The sequence below is a fragment of the Grammomys surdaster genome, unplaced genomic scaffold (genome assembly GCF_004785775.1).
Source record: "Grammomys surdaster isolate TR1022 unplaced genomic scaffold, NIH_TR_1.0 367, whole genome shotgun sequence".
NCBI classification, from domain to species: Eukaryota; Metazoa; Chordata; class Mammalia; order Rodentia; family Muridae; genus Grammomys; species Grammomys surdaster.
In genome coordinates, this window is record NW_021604786.1 from 6,314,574 (window position 1) to 6,334,287 (window position 19,714).

A 19,714-nucleotide genomic window follows, 5' to 3' on the forward strand; every position below is an offset into this window, starting at 1 on the left:
TCTCTCTCTCTCTCTCTCTCTCTCTCTCTCTCTCTCTCTCTCTCTCTCTCTCTCTCTCTTTCTTTCTTTTGGTTTTTCGAGACAGGGTTTCTCTGTATAGTCCTGGCTGTCCTGGAATGCACTCGGTAGACCAGGCTGGCCTCGAACTCTCGAACTCAGAAACTCACCTGCCTCTGCCTCCCAAGTGCTGGGATTAAAGACGTGTGCCGTTGCCACCACCTGGCTTGTAAGGCATTTTCTTAGTTAGTGATTGATAGGGAGGGCCCAGCCCAGCCCATTGTGGCTTGTTCTAACCCTGAGCTAGTGGTCCAGGCTGAATGGGCAATGGAAGCTGGCCTCTGCATCAGTTCCTGTCTCCAGGTCCCTGCCCTGCTTGAGTTCATATCCTGACTTCCTTCTATGATGGACAGCGATACCAAAGTACGAGTCAAATAACCCACTTTCTTCCCAGGTTGCTCTGGCTGTGGTGTTTCATCACAGCAACAGTCTCCCTGGCTAAGCCACTGATCCTCTGGGACTGGGAGTTACAGACAGTTGTCAACTGCCATACAGGTGCTGGAGACAGAACTCAGGTTCTCTGGAAGAGCAGCCCGTCAGTGCTCTTAACTGCTGAGCCATCTCTCCAGCCCCCTCATTTTTGTTTTCTTGAGTGAAATATAACTTGCTATCCCAGACTAGCCAGTCATAATTCATATAAATTCTAAGCTATTTATAAATGTACTTACATTTTCCTACAAACTTTTAAATTGCCAAGAAACCCACCTCAATAAAAAATATAAACCTTCCTTAGAAATACCAATCAATTTTTTGAACTTTTACACTTTGAATTATGCACCATAATATGATGATGCTATACCGGACATTTTTGGTTTTTTCTAAAACAAAAGAAAAATGACTGGAAGATACAATCCCAGAGATAAAACATCAATAGTTAAAGGTTATGATAATTAAAATAGCTGATAATCTTCTTTTTCTAGAAAACAGAGAAATATAGAACATCAAACTACGTTATACAAATGCCACCTCCATTAGGCAACTAACAAACTAATAGGACCAAATACCAAAGATAATGTACTAATGCTATAGGCTCCAGATAGTTGCTTACGGTAACAATGAGACAAACGTCAGCGGGCATCTAAAGTAAAGCTATCTATGTTTGGTTTCAAGAGTCACAAACTCTCCTATCAATAGTAACTCAGTGTGGTCATAAAAAAGCACAAAACAGTGACAAAATACTAAAACAAAAGGAAAGCAAAAGGAAACGCTTATCCATATACAACCAAAAATGGTTTATGCATCTTCAAAGCTTGTTACTTTAGAAATTAATATTATAGCCAGGAAAACATGCACAAAGAAAAATACCCTAAGGATGGTAGGTTTACAGACCCACCTTTCTGAGTTATTTCTTTTACTCATTCCATGCTAGGTGTCTGACATAAGCCCTCACATAGTAAGCATGTTCTCTCCCACTGAACTCCAGCCTTTAGCTTCAGCTAAATCTGAAGTTCCATTACTAGGCAGCAGAGTATTATTTTCAGGGTTAAATTTGAAAGATAACAGGATCAACTGAGAGAGATCCATCTACAGAAGCTGCCCTTTAAAAGATATCTGCAATAGTTACTTGTGGTGATTTGAAAACGTTCAGCCCAGAGAGTGGCACTAACTATTAGGAGGCGTGCCCTTGTTGGAGGCAGTGTGTCACTGTGAGAGTGGCTTTGGGAAGTTCCTCCTAGTTGCCTGAGAACGCCAGCCTTCTCCTGTTTGCCTTCAGAACAAGATGTAGAACTCTCAGCTCCTCCAGCACCATGCCTGCCTAGACACTGCCATGCTCATAATGGACTAAACCTGTGAACATGTAAGCCAGCCCCAATTAAATGTTGTCCTTTATAAGAGTTGCCTTGGTCATGGTGTCTGTTCACAGCAATGAAACCTCAACTAAGACGCTACTAATACATTTTCTCTCACGTGCAAAGGGAACAACTCACAACTATCAAGAAAAATACCAGTTAACTTATAACTATAGAAGATTCCCTAGAAGAAAAGGGAAGTTTCTTTAAATTCTTATGGGTAACCCTCCCCCCAAAAAGTACATCGATATTGATGTATACTTATTCATCAATATAGACCTGGGATAAAAGAAAATAATGGTTAAAAAGGAAATCCAGCCTATTTTTTTTTTCACTTAAAAGTAACTGACCCTACCAGCTACCCCCCACACATACACATACCTTACATCTCCTGCAGAGAGTTAAGACCCAGGCCACTGGGAACATCAGGCCACTGCAATACCAGCCAATGGCATCCTTTAACACAAATCCATACTCTGACAAGCAACTACACTGTCAACCAGTACCCACAGACTGTTCTGCTGTAACTCTCTCTGTAACTGCTGGCTACATTGTTTCCACAGTAATATACTTTATTTAATATTGGTATTTCTAGTACTTCTAATCCCTACTGCACAAGATGTCACAGACCTGTTACTTTCCACAACAAAGGTAGAACACATAATAAATTAAAAAAAAGTTTGAGTTAATGACACAATTAGATTTTCCACAAACTTCATTTTCTGGATATAGAACCATTCAGCAGTGAACAAGACTGTTAGATCGGACACATTCTTTTTGAATGGTCAGAACTCACTTTCTCAATGTGCTTTAAAACACTGGATCCTTGACAGGTAGTGGTAGCACATGTCTTTAATCCCAGTGCTGTCAAGTCTCAAAAAAAAAAAAAAAAGGACATCTATGTATGGTATTTGACAATAACATTCTGATAGATCCCTTGCCATGAGTCATCCTGGAACTGGCTATGTAGACTCGGTCACTGAGCTTCCAGTCTGCCTGCTCCAGCACTCCCAGCTACATCTATAGGCCAGCAAAGGACAAAGAAAATGGTTCCTTGTGGTGCCAAACTCAGTCCTCCAAAAAAAGATTCCATGAATTCCCAGCTTTGGAACACTATTTAAAATGTGAAGCTAGCTACTGCAGTTGCCACTGTCAAGAATTCAAACAAAATAATTCATCCTGCATATCAAAAGGCACTGGTAACAGAAGTTTGGGCATAAGGCTGTCTCTGTTTTTCAGACAGACATTCCCAGACTGCAAGCTACATCTGAGAGAATGAGAACTTAGGATTCATAGCCACAGTTTGAACAAAAGAAGAAGAGGAGAGGAGAGGATGGGGTGGGGGAGGGGGGATGAGAGGGGAGAGAGGAGACAAACCAGATGCCTGAGCTCAAAATACGAACATTCTCAAAAAGAAATAAAAATAGCAAAATAGTGTATTTTAATAAAACACTCATTTTAGTAAACTTTTTTCTAGGTTGGCAGGCATACTAAATGTCAAGTTCTTTTGTCTAAGATGCAAAATCAACTTATTATTGATCTCATTTGCTACAACAGGAACACCAACTATGTTACTAGGCTCTACAGTAAAACCCGTGAGAGCTTAGACTAGGTGGGGAAGAACCAGAGATCACAAATAACAACTGCTTAGTCGCTTTAATCTGCTTAACAACAACAAACCCAAAAACTACATACATAATTTCAGCATATATTTACTGCCAAACTTTAAAATATATAAATGTATTTCTTTAGCTATATCTGCTACAACATATAAAAGTGCTTATCAAGAACTTTTTTAAAGGATCCACCTAAAAGCAATTATCCTTCCAAACACTAGTCATGAGACAACAGACTAGTTTTATGTTGATGTTTTAGTAGCATTTCCTCTGAAAATCATTGTTTGTGGCAATGTAGGAAAATAAGCTCACCTTAGCTATAATCAGAGTCAAGTGCATTTTAATAACTATTTTACATTTCAGGCACATATCTGTATGTACTGAATTTGTACATTTTACTGTTGTATGTGTTAATATTTATAGCACAGAATATGCATGGAAGTCAGAAGACAACTTGAGGGATTCAAGCCTCTGAACACCAAACAACTTTTGGCTTTTGGAGACAGGGTTTCTCTGTGTAGCCCTGGCTCTCCTGGAACTTGCTCTGTAGAGCAGGCTGACTTCAAACCCAGAAATCCCCCTGCATTTGCCTCTCGGTGGCAAGATTAAAGGTGTGCACTGTTGAGTACTGCCACCTGGCTGATACACATTTTTTTAAAAGAAATTTTTGTCTTCATCTTTTTGTAGAGCTATGGACTGTGATAAATTTTATAATGTCACATAGTGTGGATTAAATTTTATCAGCTCATCCTAATTCCTTAATTCATACACATCCATACATTTAAGTATAAATTCCCAGTTATTTCTAAAATTTAACTTTATTTACAGACAGGATGGCTTATTATTTGTTTTCTGATGCACGGTGGTTCTCATGCAATCTAGTAAAGCCTAATACTCATTGTATAGCAAAAAAATCACCTTGAACTTCTCTCTCTCTCTCTCTCTCTCTCTCTCTCTCTCTCTCTCTCTCTCTTTTTTTTTTTTGGTTTTTTTTTGAGACAGGGTTTCTCTGTGTAGCCCTGGCTGTCCTGGAACTCACTCTGTAGACCAGGCTGGCCTCGAACTCAGAAATCTGCCTGCCTCTGCCTCCCAAGTGCTGGGATTAAAGGCGTGTGCCACCACCGCCTGGCTCTTGAACTTCTAATCCTCCAGCTTCCATCTCTTGAGTGCTGGGACTTCAGGTATGCAATACCAGGTCCAATTGAATTTAATGCTGCAGGAAAACAAAGTAAAACAAGCCCCCCCTCCCCCCTCATGCTCTGTAACTGAACTACATCCAGAGCAGGGTCTTATCAAAGTAATTTAACTGAGGTCATTAGAGTGAGCCCAAAATCAGTCTGTCTGACAGCTGTCTCCAAGTCAAGGGGAAGGGTCTGTGATAAACCCTGTCACATGGCCACCAGAAAGGACTAACCCAACAAACATGACCATGCATTTGTAGGAAACTAACTTTCTGTTGTCTATGCCACTACTTCTGGGGTCTTGGCTTTTGTTTTTTTGAAAAATTTAGTGACACTATGTGTCACTGTGTTTTGCCTGCGAGTATGTATGTATATCATATGCATATATAGTACCTGTAAAAGGCAGAGAGTGTTAGATCCCCTGAAACTGGAGTTACAGATGATTGTGAACCACCATGTAAGTACTAAGAATTGAACATGGGTCCTCTTTAAGAACAGCGGTGCTGGAGAGATGGCTCAGGGGTTATGAGCACTGGCTTTCCCTCCAGAGGTCCTGAGTTCAATTCCCAGCAACCACATGGTGATGCCCTCTTCTGGTGTGTCTGAAAACAGTGACAGTGTACTCACATACATAAAATAAATCTTAAAAAGAACAACAACAACCATGACAACAGTGCTCTTAACCAATACACCATTCATTTTTCCAGCCCAAAGCCAGAATTTCTTAAATAATTGGTTTCAACTCTATTTGGGGGGAGGTACCTAACACTGTGAGTTCCTGAACATTCTGGTATAGAAGGTTTATGAATATGCAACAAAATTATTTTAAAATGTTTAAAATGTGATAAGTCTAAGGTGTTTCTGGCAGCATACACCCATGCTGCACTGTGCAACAAACACACACACTTCTGAACATCACATGCAGTTAACACATACTACTAACAGCTATCTGGGATGCCCTGGCTCAGGTCTAAGAGTCTAGCATACTACAGACTACAGTGCTTTTATTCCATATAGGAGGCTTTCTGGTGTGACTGAAATATAATAGGGATGGCAAACACTTTGTTTCCCTACTGTCCTTCAAAGTACATCAAATCATAAAATCTTTGGATTATGCTGTATTATTATACTTGACTTTAAAAACTGCTTAGTTTCTGTTTGGCTTGAGGTTTAGAGGTCAGACTTTGTGGTAATATTTGAAATGGCCCTTAACATATTTCTTGCACTTTGTATGGATTCTGTGTCTGTTCAAGAGTGGTTTTCTCAGTCCTGACAGCCACATCATCAAAGTATCAGTCACAAAACGTTAAAGATGCTCTATGCCCTGCAGTAACAAATATTGAGCCTATATTTTAATGGCAATGTAAATATTAACATTTATCATTACAGTATATATACTCCTCTTTGATAAAAATGTTAAAATTGTAAGTAAACCAAAAAATGATTTCAATGAAAATTTCTTTACTCATTACAAACCTAAATGACTTAGGATCAGGTCAGAATTTACCATCCAATCTATGGTAGATTTAGACACAGGTGGATCAAAATTATATACAAAAAGACATAAATAATGAATGAACCAGATGGTTTTTACAGAAGTGTGTCATCCGTGAGCAGTATCTCAGAGAGTTCTTACTATCAATAAAATTCACAGTCAACAACTCTTAGCCTCTACTACGCAGGACATTTAGACAGAAGATTATACTGTAGAAGGAAAAGGGACTTAAATGAAACTTTGCTTCTTTTTGTCTTTAATTTTCTAACATACACTAAAGCTATAATATTAAGTCTTCCATCCCTACAGCAATGCAGTTTTGGGTGGTGAATATTGCATGCGGGCTGTGTTTAACTAGATAGTAGACAGTTAGGCTTGCAACAAAGTAGTTAAAATGTTGCCGGAAGCACAGGCACTAGTTTGATCCTCATGAAGAGTGAGAAGAGAAAGCAGTGTCAGCACAAACAATGTGTGAAAGCAGTTAGGTGTTTCAACAGGAAGCCGTCAGGTAATGTGTGTCACATTTAGCTGTATGTGAAGGTGGGAACAAACTGAGACTCAGCGACAGAATATCTATCCAACATATGCAAGACAGGTTCAGTCCCCAGGACCACAAAGTGTATGGGATACACTAAATTGCTGGATCATGAAAGCTTCTGCAGTTTGGACTTCAAAATTTTGACTAGTTATGTATGTATGAGAGGCTATACTCCTTAAAAACAAAAGACTTATTTTGTATTTTTTATATTAAAAAAAAAAAAGCTGAGTGATGGTGGAACATGCCTTCAATCTCAGCACTTGGGAGGCAGAGGCAGGTGGATCTCTGAGTGCAGGGCCAGCCTGGTCTACAGAGTGAGTTCCTGGATATCTAGGGCTTCAAAGACGCAGTCTCAAAACAAAACAAAACAAAAACAACCAACACAAAAGATTTTTTAAAACATTAAAAATTTGTATTTAAATACAATAATTATTAAATGTTTCCATCGTTCAACCCTATGGAAGAATTATAAAAATTATAATGTACAGTAGCTATAAGTACTACTATTGTGGGTCTTCCCCTATCAAACTTTTCTGAGAATTCCTTCACTGAGAAGCTCAGGGTATATACCTCCCAGCCAAACCAATCGTGACAATCACTCAGCACCCCCACCAGATGTATTAGGACGGGATTCGGTGTGCCCAATCATTCCGGTTCATCTTGCAAAGCTTAAACGATACCTAAATGAAGTGATCCTATGTAGTTTACTACAAGGTCTCTCTCAGTGTTTCAAATCAAACTTCACAGCAAAAAAATTTACTGTTTTCCTAACATCACTTACTAGAAACATTCTAAAAAGCCACTTACTTGATTTCGTTTTTAAAAAGTTTTTATTTTATTTTATTTTATTTTATTTTATTTTATTTTATTTTATGTATATGAGTACACTGTAGCTGTCTTCAGAAACACCAGAAGAGGGCATCAGATCCCATTACAGATGGTTCTGAGCCACCAGGTAGTGGCTGGGAATTGAACTCAGGACCACTGGAAGAGCAGCCAATGCTCTTAACTGCTGAGCAATCATCTCTCCAGCCCTTAAATGGTATTTCTTTAGATAGTTTTGCAGATTCATCTAAAATGACCACAAGTGGGTTTGGGTATTTGCTGTTTTGGTTTGGTTTGGGTGGTGGTGGTGGTTGTTTAAATCAAGTTCCTGTTGTAAATGTAAAGCATAAATTACTGAGACTTACAAAAAGTACTTGTCTTAACAAGTACTGACACATTGGCTTTACCCATTTGAGTAGCTGTGGGTTTGGGGGTTAACAACTGGTTTATATACATGCATCTCATTTCAGATCTCCAGGAACATTGTTTTAAAACTATTTCAGAAGAATTCTTTGGGTTTTTAGCTAAAAACAAAAAAACAAAAAAACCAATCCAACCCACACAGCACAGATGTGAATGGCAGAAAACAACTTAACACTTGGTTCATAAAGATGCAACTCAGGTATAATGAGGTGTCCTAGTTAGAGTTTATACTGCTATGACAAATAAAACCACCATAATCAAGACCAACCTGGAGAGGAAAGAGCTAATTTCATCTTAAGACTTCTAAGTGTCCGTCATCTAAGAAGTCACCTAAGAAGTAGGGGAACGCAACAGAAAGTACCTAGAGGCAGAAACGGAAGTAAAGGCCATGCTTACTGGCTTGCTGCTCATGACATGATCCTCTTGTTTTCTTGTACACACCAGGTCCACTTGCCTAGGGGCGGCACCAAGTATATATAGTGCGCTGCTCCCTCTCACATGACTGCCATGAATCTCAACACTTGACCTTAAAAAGGGGGTGTGTGTCTGTGTGTGTGGTGTATATTTGGATAGGAAAGGGACAATCAGACAGGGGTGGTGTGCACACACTAGTTGTTCTTCTAGAGGATCTGAATTCAATTGCCAATACCCATGTCTTGTGACTCACAACTGCCTATAACCCCAGGAAACAGGGATCTGACTACCTCTTCTGTCCTCTATTGAAACACGAACTCATATACATATATCTACATAGACAGACACATAAATAAAACATTTTTATTAACTAAAAGCAAGAAAAAGAAGTAAAATTTATATGTATTATAACTATAGGAAATACACACATATACCAAGATAGCAACATCTTTAATATCACAGTCAGGGTCTGTGAGATGGCTGAGCAGGTGAAGGTGCTTGCTACCAAGTCTGACAATGTAAACAGGATGTTGCAAACCCAGAGAATACAAAGAGAGAACTACGATGACAGTTGTCTTCTGACTTCCACACATGTAATGACATGTGTGTACACTTTTATACACATAAACAATGTTCTTTTTAATTGAAAGGGACTCAAACGTTTTATAAATTGCTTTTGAAAAAAAACTGGAGAAACAGCTCAGAAACTGCCCTCGGAAAGAATCAGAGTTCAGTTCCCAGCATCTACATCAGGCAGCTCACAGCTACCTTCGAGTCCAGGTCCAGGGCAGCTGAGGCCTCTAGGCCTCCACAACCAACTTCACACATGCACACACATCACTACAAGAAAATAAACTGATTTTGCACGAGGTGGGTGGATGGGTTGTGACTGCATGCCATTTGGACATTGATGGGACTCTACCCTTGCTCTGGCACCTTCATTTTCTGAGGAGAAAATCCTCCAGCTAGCTAGGAGTACATGCCAGCTGAAAACCATCAAATTGCAAATGCTTTACACTTTACAAATGCTCAGTAAGTTCTAAGAGTTCTAGGAGATTATCAAGCCTGTGGTGGTCCTAGGAAGCCCTCAAGAAGAAACAGGACCAGAAGTTAAGCATACTTATAAAGTTACCCTTCATAGACTACTGCATACAGCAAAACTCATTCCAATGTTATTCTGAATTTTTTAAGCTACATATTTTCCTGCTTAATTTTAAAAGTCTTTAAGTATGTACTATAAATGAACAAAATGAGATATACAGAGAATAAATAATGTATTTGAGCCAGATACTCACAAAAAACGGTCATGATTTGAAATTTAACCTAAGAGCCTGGTTCTTAGCATATTATATAGTGAATTAGATAACTTCTAATATGGCGCTGAAGAGATGGCTCAACAGTTAAAATACCACTGGCTGTTCTCCCAGAGATCCTGAGTTCAATCCTCAGCAACCACATGGTGGCTCACAACCATCTGTAATGGGATCTAATGTCCTTTTCTGGTGTGCATGCAGATAGATAACTTCTATGTTCTTTTTCAACTTCACCATCCCAAAAAGGAAGAACTGGGCGGTCAGTATCTACAGTCTCATAAGTGATGCAAATCTAAAAGCAAACAAGTAATTCAAACTGACTTAAAAGAAAAACTCAGAAGACATGGGACAGAGAAAAGAGAAGAAAATTAGCATGTCTAAAATGCATACATATCTATGAAACCGTCAAGAGTTTTCTAAGAAGCAAACCTCAATATTTATTGTGTTTTATTTTAGCTTAAGCTGTCACATTCACTGTAAAATTTTAGATCTCTGTAGTGATAACAGAGTGAAAATAATATATTAGCAAAACAGGACAAAGCTATCAATTTATTACTAGAAGACTAAATAGCTATATAAAAGTTACTATTTGAAGACATTACTTCCAACATAACAACAGTAGATAATATTACCATGTCAAACTATTGTTTTTTTTACCAGGTGTGGTGATACACTCCTCTAATCCCAGCAACGGAGAGGCAGAGGCTCTCTGAGAGTTAGAGACCAGCTTGGTCTACTTGGTAGATTCCGGGAGAGCCAGGGCTTCAGAGACAGACCCTGGATTTTTTGTTTGTTTTTGTTTTTCTTTCTTTCTTTTTTTTAATAGAAGAAGGAAGGGGTCTTCAGAAACATTTTTTTTAATTCAAAGACAAATTTCACAATTATAACTAGTATTTATTATTTAACAACACTTCTAAAATATATAACTCTTATTCTAAAGTAAGCAAGATTTAGATTTTTAATTTCAATTTATTCCTCTATGCTATATGCATATTTATCGTTTCATTAAAAAATACTTTTTATGTGTATTTGTATATGGTGTACATGTGTATATACAAGTATGTATGGATCCAATGTAAAAGTCAGTTGTTTTGATCAACTGCTGTCCACTTTATTTGCTGAAGCAGGCACAGTCCCCTAGCAGACTGCTAAGAAGCTCCCTGCTCCCAAGTGTAAGGTTGTAATAGGCATGGATCTGAGCTTCAGGACTCTTGTTTGCAGGGCAAGTGCTTTGATCCACTGAGCTACCACCCCAAGAAAATTTAACAATATCCTGAAATTACTAAGCAATGGAGGACACCCCCCCCCTTTAAAAAAAAAAAAAGACTACACCAATTTCTGTAGGTAAACGTGTACCTTTCATTTTTTGTGTCTTTAACTCCTATTATTTCTACGTGGTAGTTAACAAACACCTGGTGAATACATTTTCTACTTTTAAAAATCCTTTTAAGACTACCTTTTTAGGAACTAAATTAATAAATCAGAGTATACATTTCTTCATTTTCAAATTCAATCTATTCATTTTATTTGCATGGAGAATTGGCAGAGAGACTGTGGCTGTAGGTTCACATGGACCATGGCATGCATGAGGAGGTCAGAGGGTACAACGTAGGGTCCTTTCTCTCTCTCCACCACACTGGATCCGGTATCAAACTCAGGTTGTTAGGTTGGTGACAAGTGCCTTTACATTTGAGCATCTCATAGGCCCCTCTTTGAGTCTCACAATATGGTATCTTTCTCTCCCCTTCACCTCCCCCCCCAAAAAAAAAAGAAAGGGAGGAAGGAAAGAAAGAAGGTAGGAAGAGGAAAATGCTATCTGTACTTCATAAGAAATAAATAAACATGCTCAGTTGGTACAATAATCTGTGCAGTCACTGAGAAAGATGGTGAATTTATTCTTTGTAACCGTATCTTCTAAAAGTGCTTTACCTTTCTAAGAAATAACAACTCTAAAGGTATCCTTCAGTTCTATGTCACTATTTACAAAAAGACAGAGCCAACTTATTACTAACCATTCTAATGGTACAAACTCACTGATTATTTTAAAATGCTTTAAATGAATTTACACTAAAGTTTACTTCCTATTTGGAATGTGGCATGTCTTAACATCTCAGTAACAAACATATGTTTCAGGCCATAATCTGAACCAACTTTATCCCAACATTTTATCCCAGGTTTTTTTTTTCTGAATACACAGTTATGTAAAAAGATTCTTACTAGACAAAGAATCTAAAATAACTAGAATTAATTACATATCTATAAAAGAAAACACACACTAAGAAGTAGGAGCCAGATTTTTGTGTTCTGCAACACAAGTGGATTGAGATTTTCAGTATTTGCTCTCTTCTGCCAGGTTTAAATTAGTAAAAAACACTTTACCAGAATATGCTTGGTCCTTTAGTATAAATTAATATATAGAAACTTACTGTACCTTTCATCTAGCCAGGCTGTTGTTCACTTACCACTTTGCAATAGACATTGATTCATTGTCTTTGGTGGTACACCAATGGGCTGTAGTCTTAGAAACCACACAAAGATAACTACATAGGATTCCTGACTTTAAACAATGTACAGGCTATTAGAAGACAGACATGAAAACAGATACAATAAAAAGCAAAATGAGCTGGTTGGTAAAACAGAAGATACACACACCTTTGATCTGGAGTATGAGGTAGACACACCTTTAATCTGAGCCACAGCTTCCACTAGTAGCTTACAGCACAACAGGAAAGAAGGAAGCGCTTGCTCTTTGCTTGCTAGCCCTCACCATGCTACCACATTCGCTCCTTCACTAGCACTGGAGCCTACTTCTTGGGACTCCAACATATATCAAAGACCAGCTGAGACATCCAGCTCTGTGGACTGACAACTACTGGGTTCATGGACTTTCTGTTTACAGACAGCCATTGTGGGATTAGTTGGACTGAAGCCTATAAATCATTACAATAAAATCCCTTGATATAGAAGAGTGTCTTAAGGTTTCCATTGCTGTGAAGAGACACTATGACCAAGGCAATTCTCATAATTTAATTGGGGCTGGCTAACAGTTTCAGAGGTTCAGTCCATTATCTTCACAGTGGGAAGCATGGCAGCATCCAGGCAGATGTAGTGCTAGAGAAACTGGAAGTTCTACATTCTGTTCCAAAGGCAAACAGAAGACAAGCTCCCTTGGAACTAGGATGAGGGTGTAAAAGCACACCCCCAGAGTGACACACTTCCTCCAACATGGCCATACCTCCTAATAGGGCCACTCTCTGGGTCTAGTATATTAAACAACGAGAGAGAGAGAGAGAGAGAGAGAGAGAGAGAGAGAGAGAGAGAGAGAGAGAGGATTGATTTTCATCTTGTAAGTTCTGTTATACTAGAGAATCCTAATACAAAAGGATTCCAAAATAATGAATGAGAACATTTTCCTATCACATCTGAAACATAATATCTACAATAAAGAATTCTTAAAACTCAATAGCAAAGTATACCAAACAATTCAAATATTGCCAAGTAAAAGAGGAATGAAGAATGAACATAAATTTCTCCAAAGGTATATACAATTAAATTAACCAATGACATGAAAAGATACTCAACATCATATGCATTAGATGGAATAAAAGAGATACCATTACATAGCTATCAAGCTTACTAAAACAACATACATGCACACTTACACAAAAGAGAGGGGGAAGAGGAGGGCTAACATTGTGAAGAATGTAAACCAATTGGAAGCCCTCGTAAACTGGTATAACCAGAACAGACCACAGTACAGAACTGTCAAAAAACAAGACCAACTGAATCAACTAACCTGGACCCTTGGGGGCTCACAGAGACTGAACCACCAACCAAAAAACAATGCAAGGGCTGGACCTTGGTCCCCTGCACATATGTAGCAGATGTGCAGCTTGATCTCCATGCAGGACCCTGAGTAACTGAAGTGGGAGCTGTCCCTGAATCTTTTGCCTGGCTAAAGATACTGTTCTCCTAACTAGGCTGATCTCTGTGGTAGAGGATGTGCCTAGTCTTGTAGTGACTTGATGTGCCAGCATCCAGGGGGGCCTTCCCCTTACCAGAGAAGGGGGATAGAAGAAGGGCTATGTGAGGGGGAGACTGGAAGAAGTGGGGACTGCATCAGGATGTAAAGTTAGTAAATAAATTATTGTAAAAGATAAAAATCACCATAAATTCTAAGATATCAACCCAAGAAAACCGAAAGAGATTTATTATGTTCTCATGTTCAATGCAACATGAAAAAATAAAATTTTGGATATTTATATTTAGAGAAGGTATCTCTAGTAAATTCATAGAAACAAACAATGTAATGCCCAATAAGAGGTTGAAAAATTAGGTGGGCGGTGGTAGCGCACGCCTTTAATCCCAGCACTTGGGAGGCAGAGGCAGGCAGATTTCTGAGTTTGAGGCCAGCCTGGTCTACAGAGTGAGTTCCAGGACAACCATGGCTATACAGAGAAACCCTGTCTTGACCCCCCCCCCAAAAAAAAGAGGTTGAAGAATTACTACTTAATAACAAGATGTAAGTTTTGTATGACAAAAGGTATTCTGTAATTAGTGGTTGTACTATATGAATGGAACTATTGTAACTGAACTCTACAATTAAAAATGTTTCATGTCAAATGTTAACTATGTTTTACCCTCCTTTTTATTTAACTCCATGGCACAAAAATTAACAAGTTAGACCATGCTTATAGTTTATTTCTTACAAATAATAATTTTCTTATAATTTTCTTTTATAACTAGGTTATTTCACTTAACATAGTATCTTAAAGGCTCACTGACTTTCTTCATGTTTCAAGGAACCAGGGGGTGAGCATAAAGTAAAGAGAACGGAGGGACCGTGGGGAGAGAGGTATTTAAGACAGCCTGGAGAAGGAGAAGGGGCTTCTTCCTCTGGGACTCTGGTGGAAGAGGAAGGTCAGCTAGGTGCTTTCCCTGTCTCTCTGAGCATCTGGCTCCGGAGTCTTTATTGGTAAAATCAAATGGCTGGGATTTTTTATTTAAAAACAATAAGTCACAGCCTAATTTTTTGTTGTTGTTGATATATGCTATTGAACCTAATGTATGCCTCATTGAACCTGGTTTGTACAATGTCGTTTGTTTATTGAGACAAGGTCTTACTATGAAGCCCTGGCCAGCCAAAAACTCACTCCGTGGACTAGGCTGGCCTGGAACTCACTGAACTTCACCCACTGAGAACGAAGGCATGCCAACAATCACAACTGGCTTAATTATTTGTTTTTTTCATACTGGGAGCTGGAACATATTTATTTAATAAAATTATTTAAGCCCATAGATGAAATGATTATCTTTGCTATTTGAAAGTTTTCTATCAGAAGTATAGTTCATGAAAATCATTTTCCATACTTGATTTCTTTTTGAAATGGTATTGATTCAATTGATTCCATTCCTTCCTTTTGTCCTGTCTTCTATTATTTAATTTCTTTCTATCTATAGTGAATCCAGGGATATGTGGATGTGCACAAATATTCTACTACTGAGTTACATCCCTAGCCTCTACTTTTTAAATCATGTATGTCTTCAAAATAGATAAAGTAAATTTCTATTTTATATGTAGAAAAGCATTAAAGAGTTAACTAAAATAAGAAAAAATATGTAGGCAAATTACACTTGTAAAAACGTGGAAGGCAAGAGATATGCACATTAGTAGAATGCTTGAGGCCCAGGTTTAATATCAGCATTAGTAATTTGGTGTTGAAATTCTCAAAAAAAAACTAAAAAATTTAAAAAAATTTAAAAAAGAAAGTCTAACATGGATTAAGAAAGAGTCTAACATGGATTATTCATCAGTTCTATCAAAGCCTCTGAATAAGGTTTAATGGCTTTTTAGAACGTGTATTTGTGTGTATCTATTAGTGTACCATGTATGTACAGGCATCCAGAGGTCAGAGAAGATCTTTGGATCCCCTCGAGCTGGAGTTACAGGCACAGCTGTGTGTCACCCAAAATGGGTGCTGGTTAAGAACCAAACACTGAAGCCGGGCGGTGGTGGCGCACGCCTTTAATCCCAGCACTCGGGAGGCAGAGGCAGGCGGATTTCTGAGTTCGAGGCCAGCCTGGTCTACAGAGTGAGTTCCAGGACAGCCCGGGCTATACAGAGAAACCCTGTCTCGAAAAACCAAAAAAAAAAAAAAAAAAAAAAAAAAGAACCAAACACTGGATCTCTAGAGAAGTTCAAACTTTTACATACTGAGTCATCTTTTCCGACTCTTGTTTATTAATTTTTAGAGGATTTCTGCCATGCTAATATGAGATTAGTTTAAAGGAACCACTGCCTGTTCATCATTTGATAGGCATTCTGCCAGAAAACAGTAGCAGTTATTAAATGTGGTTGTTTTCCTAATAAAATTGTCTTTTGTTCTTAGAGAAAGGATATCAGGCTAGTCTAGAACTCACTCCATAGAAAATGCTGATCCAATCCTCCCGTGTCACCTCTTTTTTTTTTTGAAAACTTTTTTTTTTTTTTTTTTTTAAGATTTAAGATTTATTTATTTTATTTATGAGTACACTGTAGCTGTCTTCAGACACACCAGAAGAGGGCATCCAATCTCATTACGGATGGTTGTGAGCCACCATGTGGTTGCTGGGATTTGAACTCAGGACCTCTGGAAGAGCAGTCAGTGCTCTTAACCGCTGAGCCATCTCTCCAGCCCCCGTGTCACCTCTTAAGCTGTTGGGATTATACACACATACAACCATACCTGGCTTGCCTAACAGAATTTAGTAATCTTGTTTAGTTTGTATGCTTCTTTTCAAAAACTCTTTAATGAGAAATGTACTAAAATGTTTCCTTAAACAAACCATTCCTGATATAAATTAATTTTACCCACTACTTGAACATGTTATAACTTACAGTGAGGACTGATTAACAAGACCAGGAAGACTCATATCCTGCCATGTGTTTGTCTGTCTTTCACTTCAAAGTTTCATTCAACACAGATGCTCCACACCGAACAGAAAGCATATGAGTGACTATTTCTCATCTACTCTACAACCAAATTTAAGTTTTCACCTAACTGGATAAAACAGTTTATGAACTAAATATTCTGAAAAAATATTAAACTGAAACACAAAACTCTTTAAATGCAACAGTGCTTTCAAAGTTCTGCTAAGGTTTTCAAGAATATTAAACTATAATTGGCCAAACACACCTAACTTCCAATCAGTGCTCACTCATCGTAGACAAACAACTGAGAACCCTTAATAAAACAGGAAAAGATCTTACCAGTGCAGGCCACTGAATCTGTCTGCTCTTTGATCCCTGAGTCTGGCTAGGGTCCTTCCTTTTGGCCCAAATTAAGTGATATTCCACCAAGAAAGTTGAAAAATCTTCATAAACTTTAACCCACTCCCGTTTATCCCATTCAAGGTCATCAAATTCCACGTAGACCTATAAAAGAAGAGAAAACATAAAATTTTTGAAAAATATACAGCGATGATATTAACACATGAAGCAGAATTAGAAAATACATTATTAACATTACTATTCACTTTTTTGGCAGAGGTCATGGTACAATAGGTAGCCTAGGGTGGTCTCAAACCTGTGACCGTCCTGTTTTGCCCTCCCAAGGGCTGGAGCTTTATAGGGTTCTCTTAGGGCAGGGACCTTACTCACTTCTGTGACAGGAAAATGACCCGACTGACTGCATGGTAAAAGGAGCAGCAGCTCACAAACGCTCATCAGCACATAGGAGTCAGCAGGGAAAGGGTAAGTAACAAGTGTCCAGCAATAAATCCTTTACCAATAGTTTCGCTGTACATCACCACCACTGAGTTTATCTATAGAGCTTCCCTGATTTGCTACTAGACTACCAAGAAAAATATTCTATAAAATAGTATCGAAAACAACGAAAATGTTGCTACAAGATTCACCTATGTATTGGTCTATATAAATAACTCTGTAACAAAAATTCAAAATCAAAATCTGCTATGATTAGGTTCCTGTACTGGCTGGTTTGGGTGTCAACACGACATAAATCAGAATCATCAGAAAGGGAGGAGTCAAAGTTGAGACGATGCCTCCATGAGATCCAGCTGTAAGGCATTTTCAATTAGTAATCAATGGGGAGGCCCAGCCCATGGTGTGTGGTATCATCCCTGGGATGGTGGTCCTGCACTCTATAAGAAAGCACGCTGAGTAAGCTCTGAGAAGCAAGTCATAAGCAGCACCCTTCCATGGCCTCTGTATCAGCTCCTGCCTCCAGGTTCCAGCCTTGCTTGAGTTCTTGTCCTGACTTCCTCCAATGATGGACTGTGATCTGGAAGTATGAACCAAATAAACCCTTTTCTTTCCAACTTGCTTTTTGGTCATGGTGTTTCATCGAAACAATAGAAACCCTAACTAAAACAGTCACCAAAAAATTCAAAATCAAGCTAAAGCTGTAGCTTAGCCATAGAAGACACGATTCCTTGCAAAAAGGAAGGACTGAGAGTGCATGCACAGTAACATAAACTGGAATCTCAACATTTCAGTTGTTTTTCTGGATTCAACCAAAACAAACCAAACAATTTAGGGCCAAATGCAGTCCCAATGATATCTGCAACCTATAGAGCATAACTCTCTCATATCACACAGCATATATTAGTATATAAGGGTAAGATATCAACAACGGGTTTGCAATAGACCTTTACAATTACCTTTATTAGCCTCTGGTAAAACTTAAGAAAGGAATAACAAATAGCATGGTAATCGTTCAGTAAGACTAAGGAAAACAAAGGTCTTGCTATGTAAGACTTGACTCACCTGGAACTAGCTATGCAGACCAGGCTTTCATCCTCATGTTGGGGTTAAGGGAATGTACCCCACACCTGACTTTTTTTTCTTTTATCTAACCTAACATGTCTGACAAGGATGAATGGATCCAGCATTTTATTAACAAATAAGATTCTTGTAATCTGTTTTCTTTTTGAGTATATTTTTAAAATCTACTTCAGAATGAATGTTAACTTAGTATGAAATTACTTTTTGATGTAGTATTATATTGGTATCATAACCATAAACTTCAGATGGCCTAAGTGCTCTAAAAGACATCTCAGTCGACAGTGTCTACAGACCTTAGATGGGTAGAGAATGGTTATACTGAGCACTGTTGGATTATCAAAATACACAAATAATAAGGATACACTTCATACCTTGGATAATGATAGTGAACTTCAAAATAATAAAAAGAGTTGCTCCATTCTGGTGGTCTGATTTTAACTGATCTCTTCCTAAAATGTTAACCAAGCACAGAAAGTGGAGCGATGGCTCAGCATGTAAAAGTACTGGCTGCTCTTCCAGAGGACCCAGGTTTGATTCCCAGCATCCATGTGTCAGCTGATAACCTTCTATAACTCCAGTTCTAGGAATCAAGTACTCTGCTCTGTCCTCCACTGGTACCAAACACAAGACCCACGTAAGGCACAGAAATACATGCACACAAAAACACCCAGTCATAAAATTATGCAGTTTTTAAAAAATATTTTTATGTTCACCATGGAATCTTTGGGCTAATATCAGATATGAAAATATAAGCTAATTTAAAGTAGAAGGAAAAAAATATAGTCTCTCATTTAAAACATCAATTAATCTACACCTTTTGGTTTGTAAGTACTGCTTACAGACATATCCATAAACCCTAACAGAAGCTAATCATTTACATATAAAGAACACTTTCTAGCTGGGTGGGGCAGTGGGCCGGTGGGCTAGTCTACTAGAGACTGACATTTGAACAAGTGATAATTTGCAGCAGCAGCCAATCTCTGACAAAGGTGTTGATTTCTGAAGACTTGAGTTTCAAACACTAAGCCGTCTTAGGATGACTAGTATCGACAGCTAACTTGACAGGCTAGGAGACAACTCTAACTGAGTGACAAGAGCCACTCTAAATGTAAACGCCAGCATCGCCTCCCCTCTCTCTGCTCCTGAGGACAAAGTGTGACCTGCATGCCACCTCATTCTCCTGTGATGCCTGCCCCACCATGGTGGACTGTACCCTCAGTCTATGAAGCAGAATAAACTATTCCTTCCTTTATAGTTGCTTTTGTCAAGAATTTTAT

At 38.4% G+C, this 19,714-nt stretch overlaps 1 protein-coding gene across 4 annotated transcripts in view; it reads right to left on the reverse strand.

Annotated features, from left to right (window-relative positions):
• The window catches only part of Jmjd1c (jumonji domain containing 1C), a 140,450-nt gene that overhangs the window by 93,465 nt on the left and 27,271 nt on the right, over positions 1-19,714 (reverse strand). For all 4 annotated transcript variants that reach the window (XM_028780266.1, XM_028780265.1, XM_028780264.1 and 1 more), the window contains exon 2: positions 16,902-17,066. In XM_028780266.1, the coding sequence (XP_028636099.1) occupies positions 16,902-17,066 (165 nt within the window). The remainder of the gene's footprint in view (positions 1-16,901; positions 17,067-19,714) is intronic.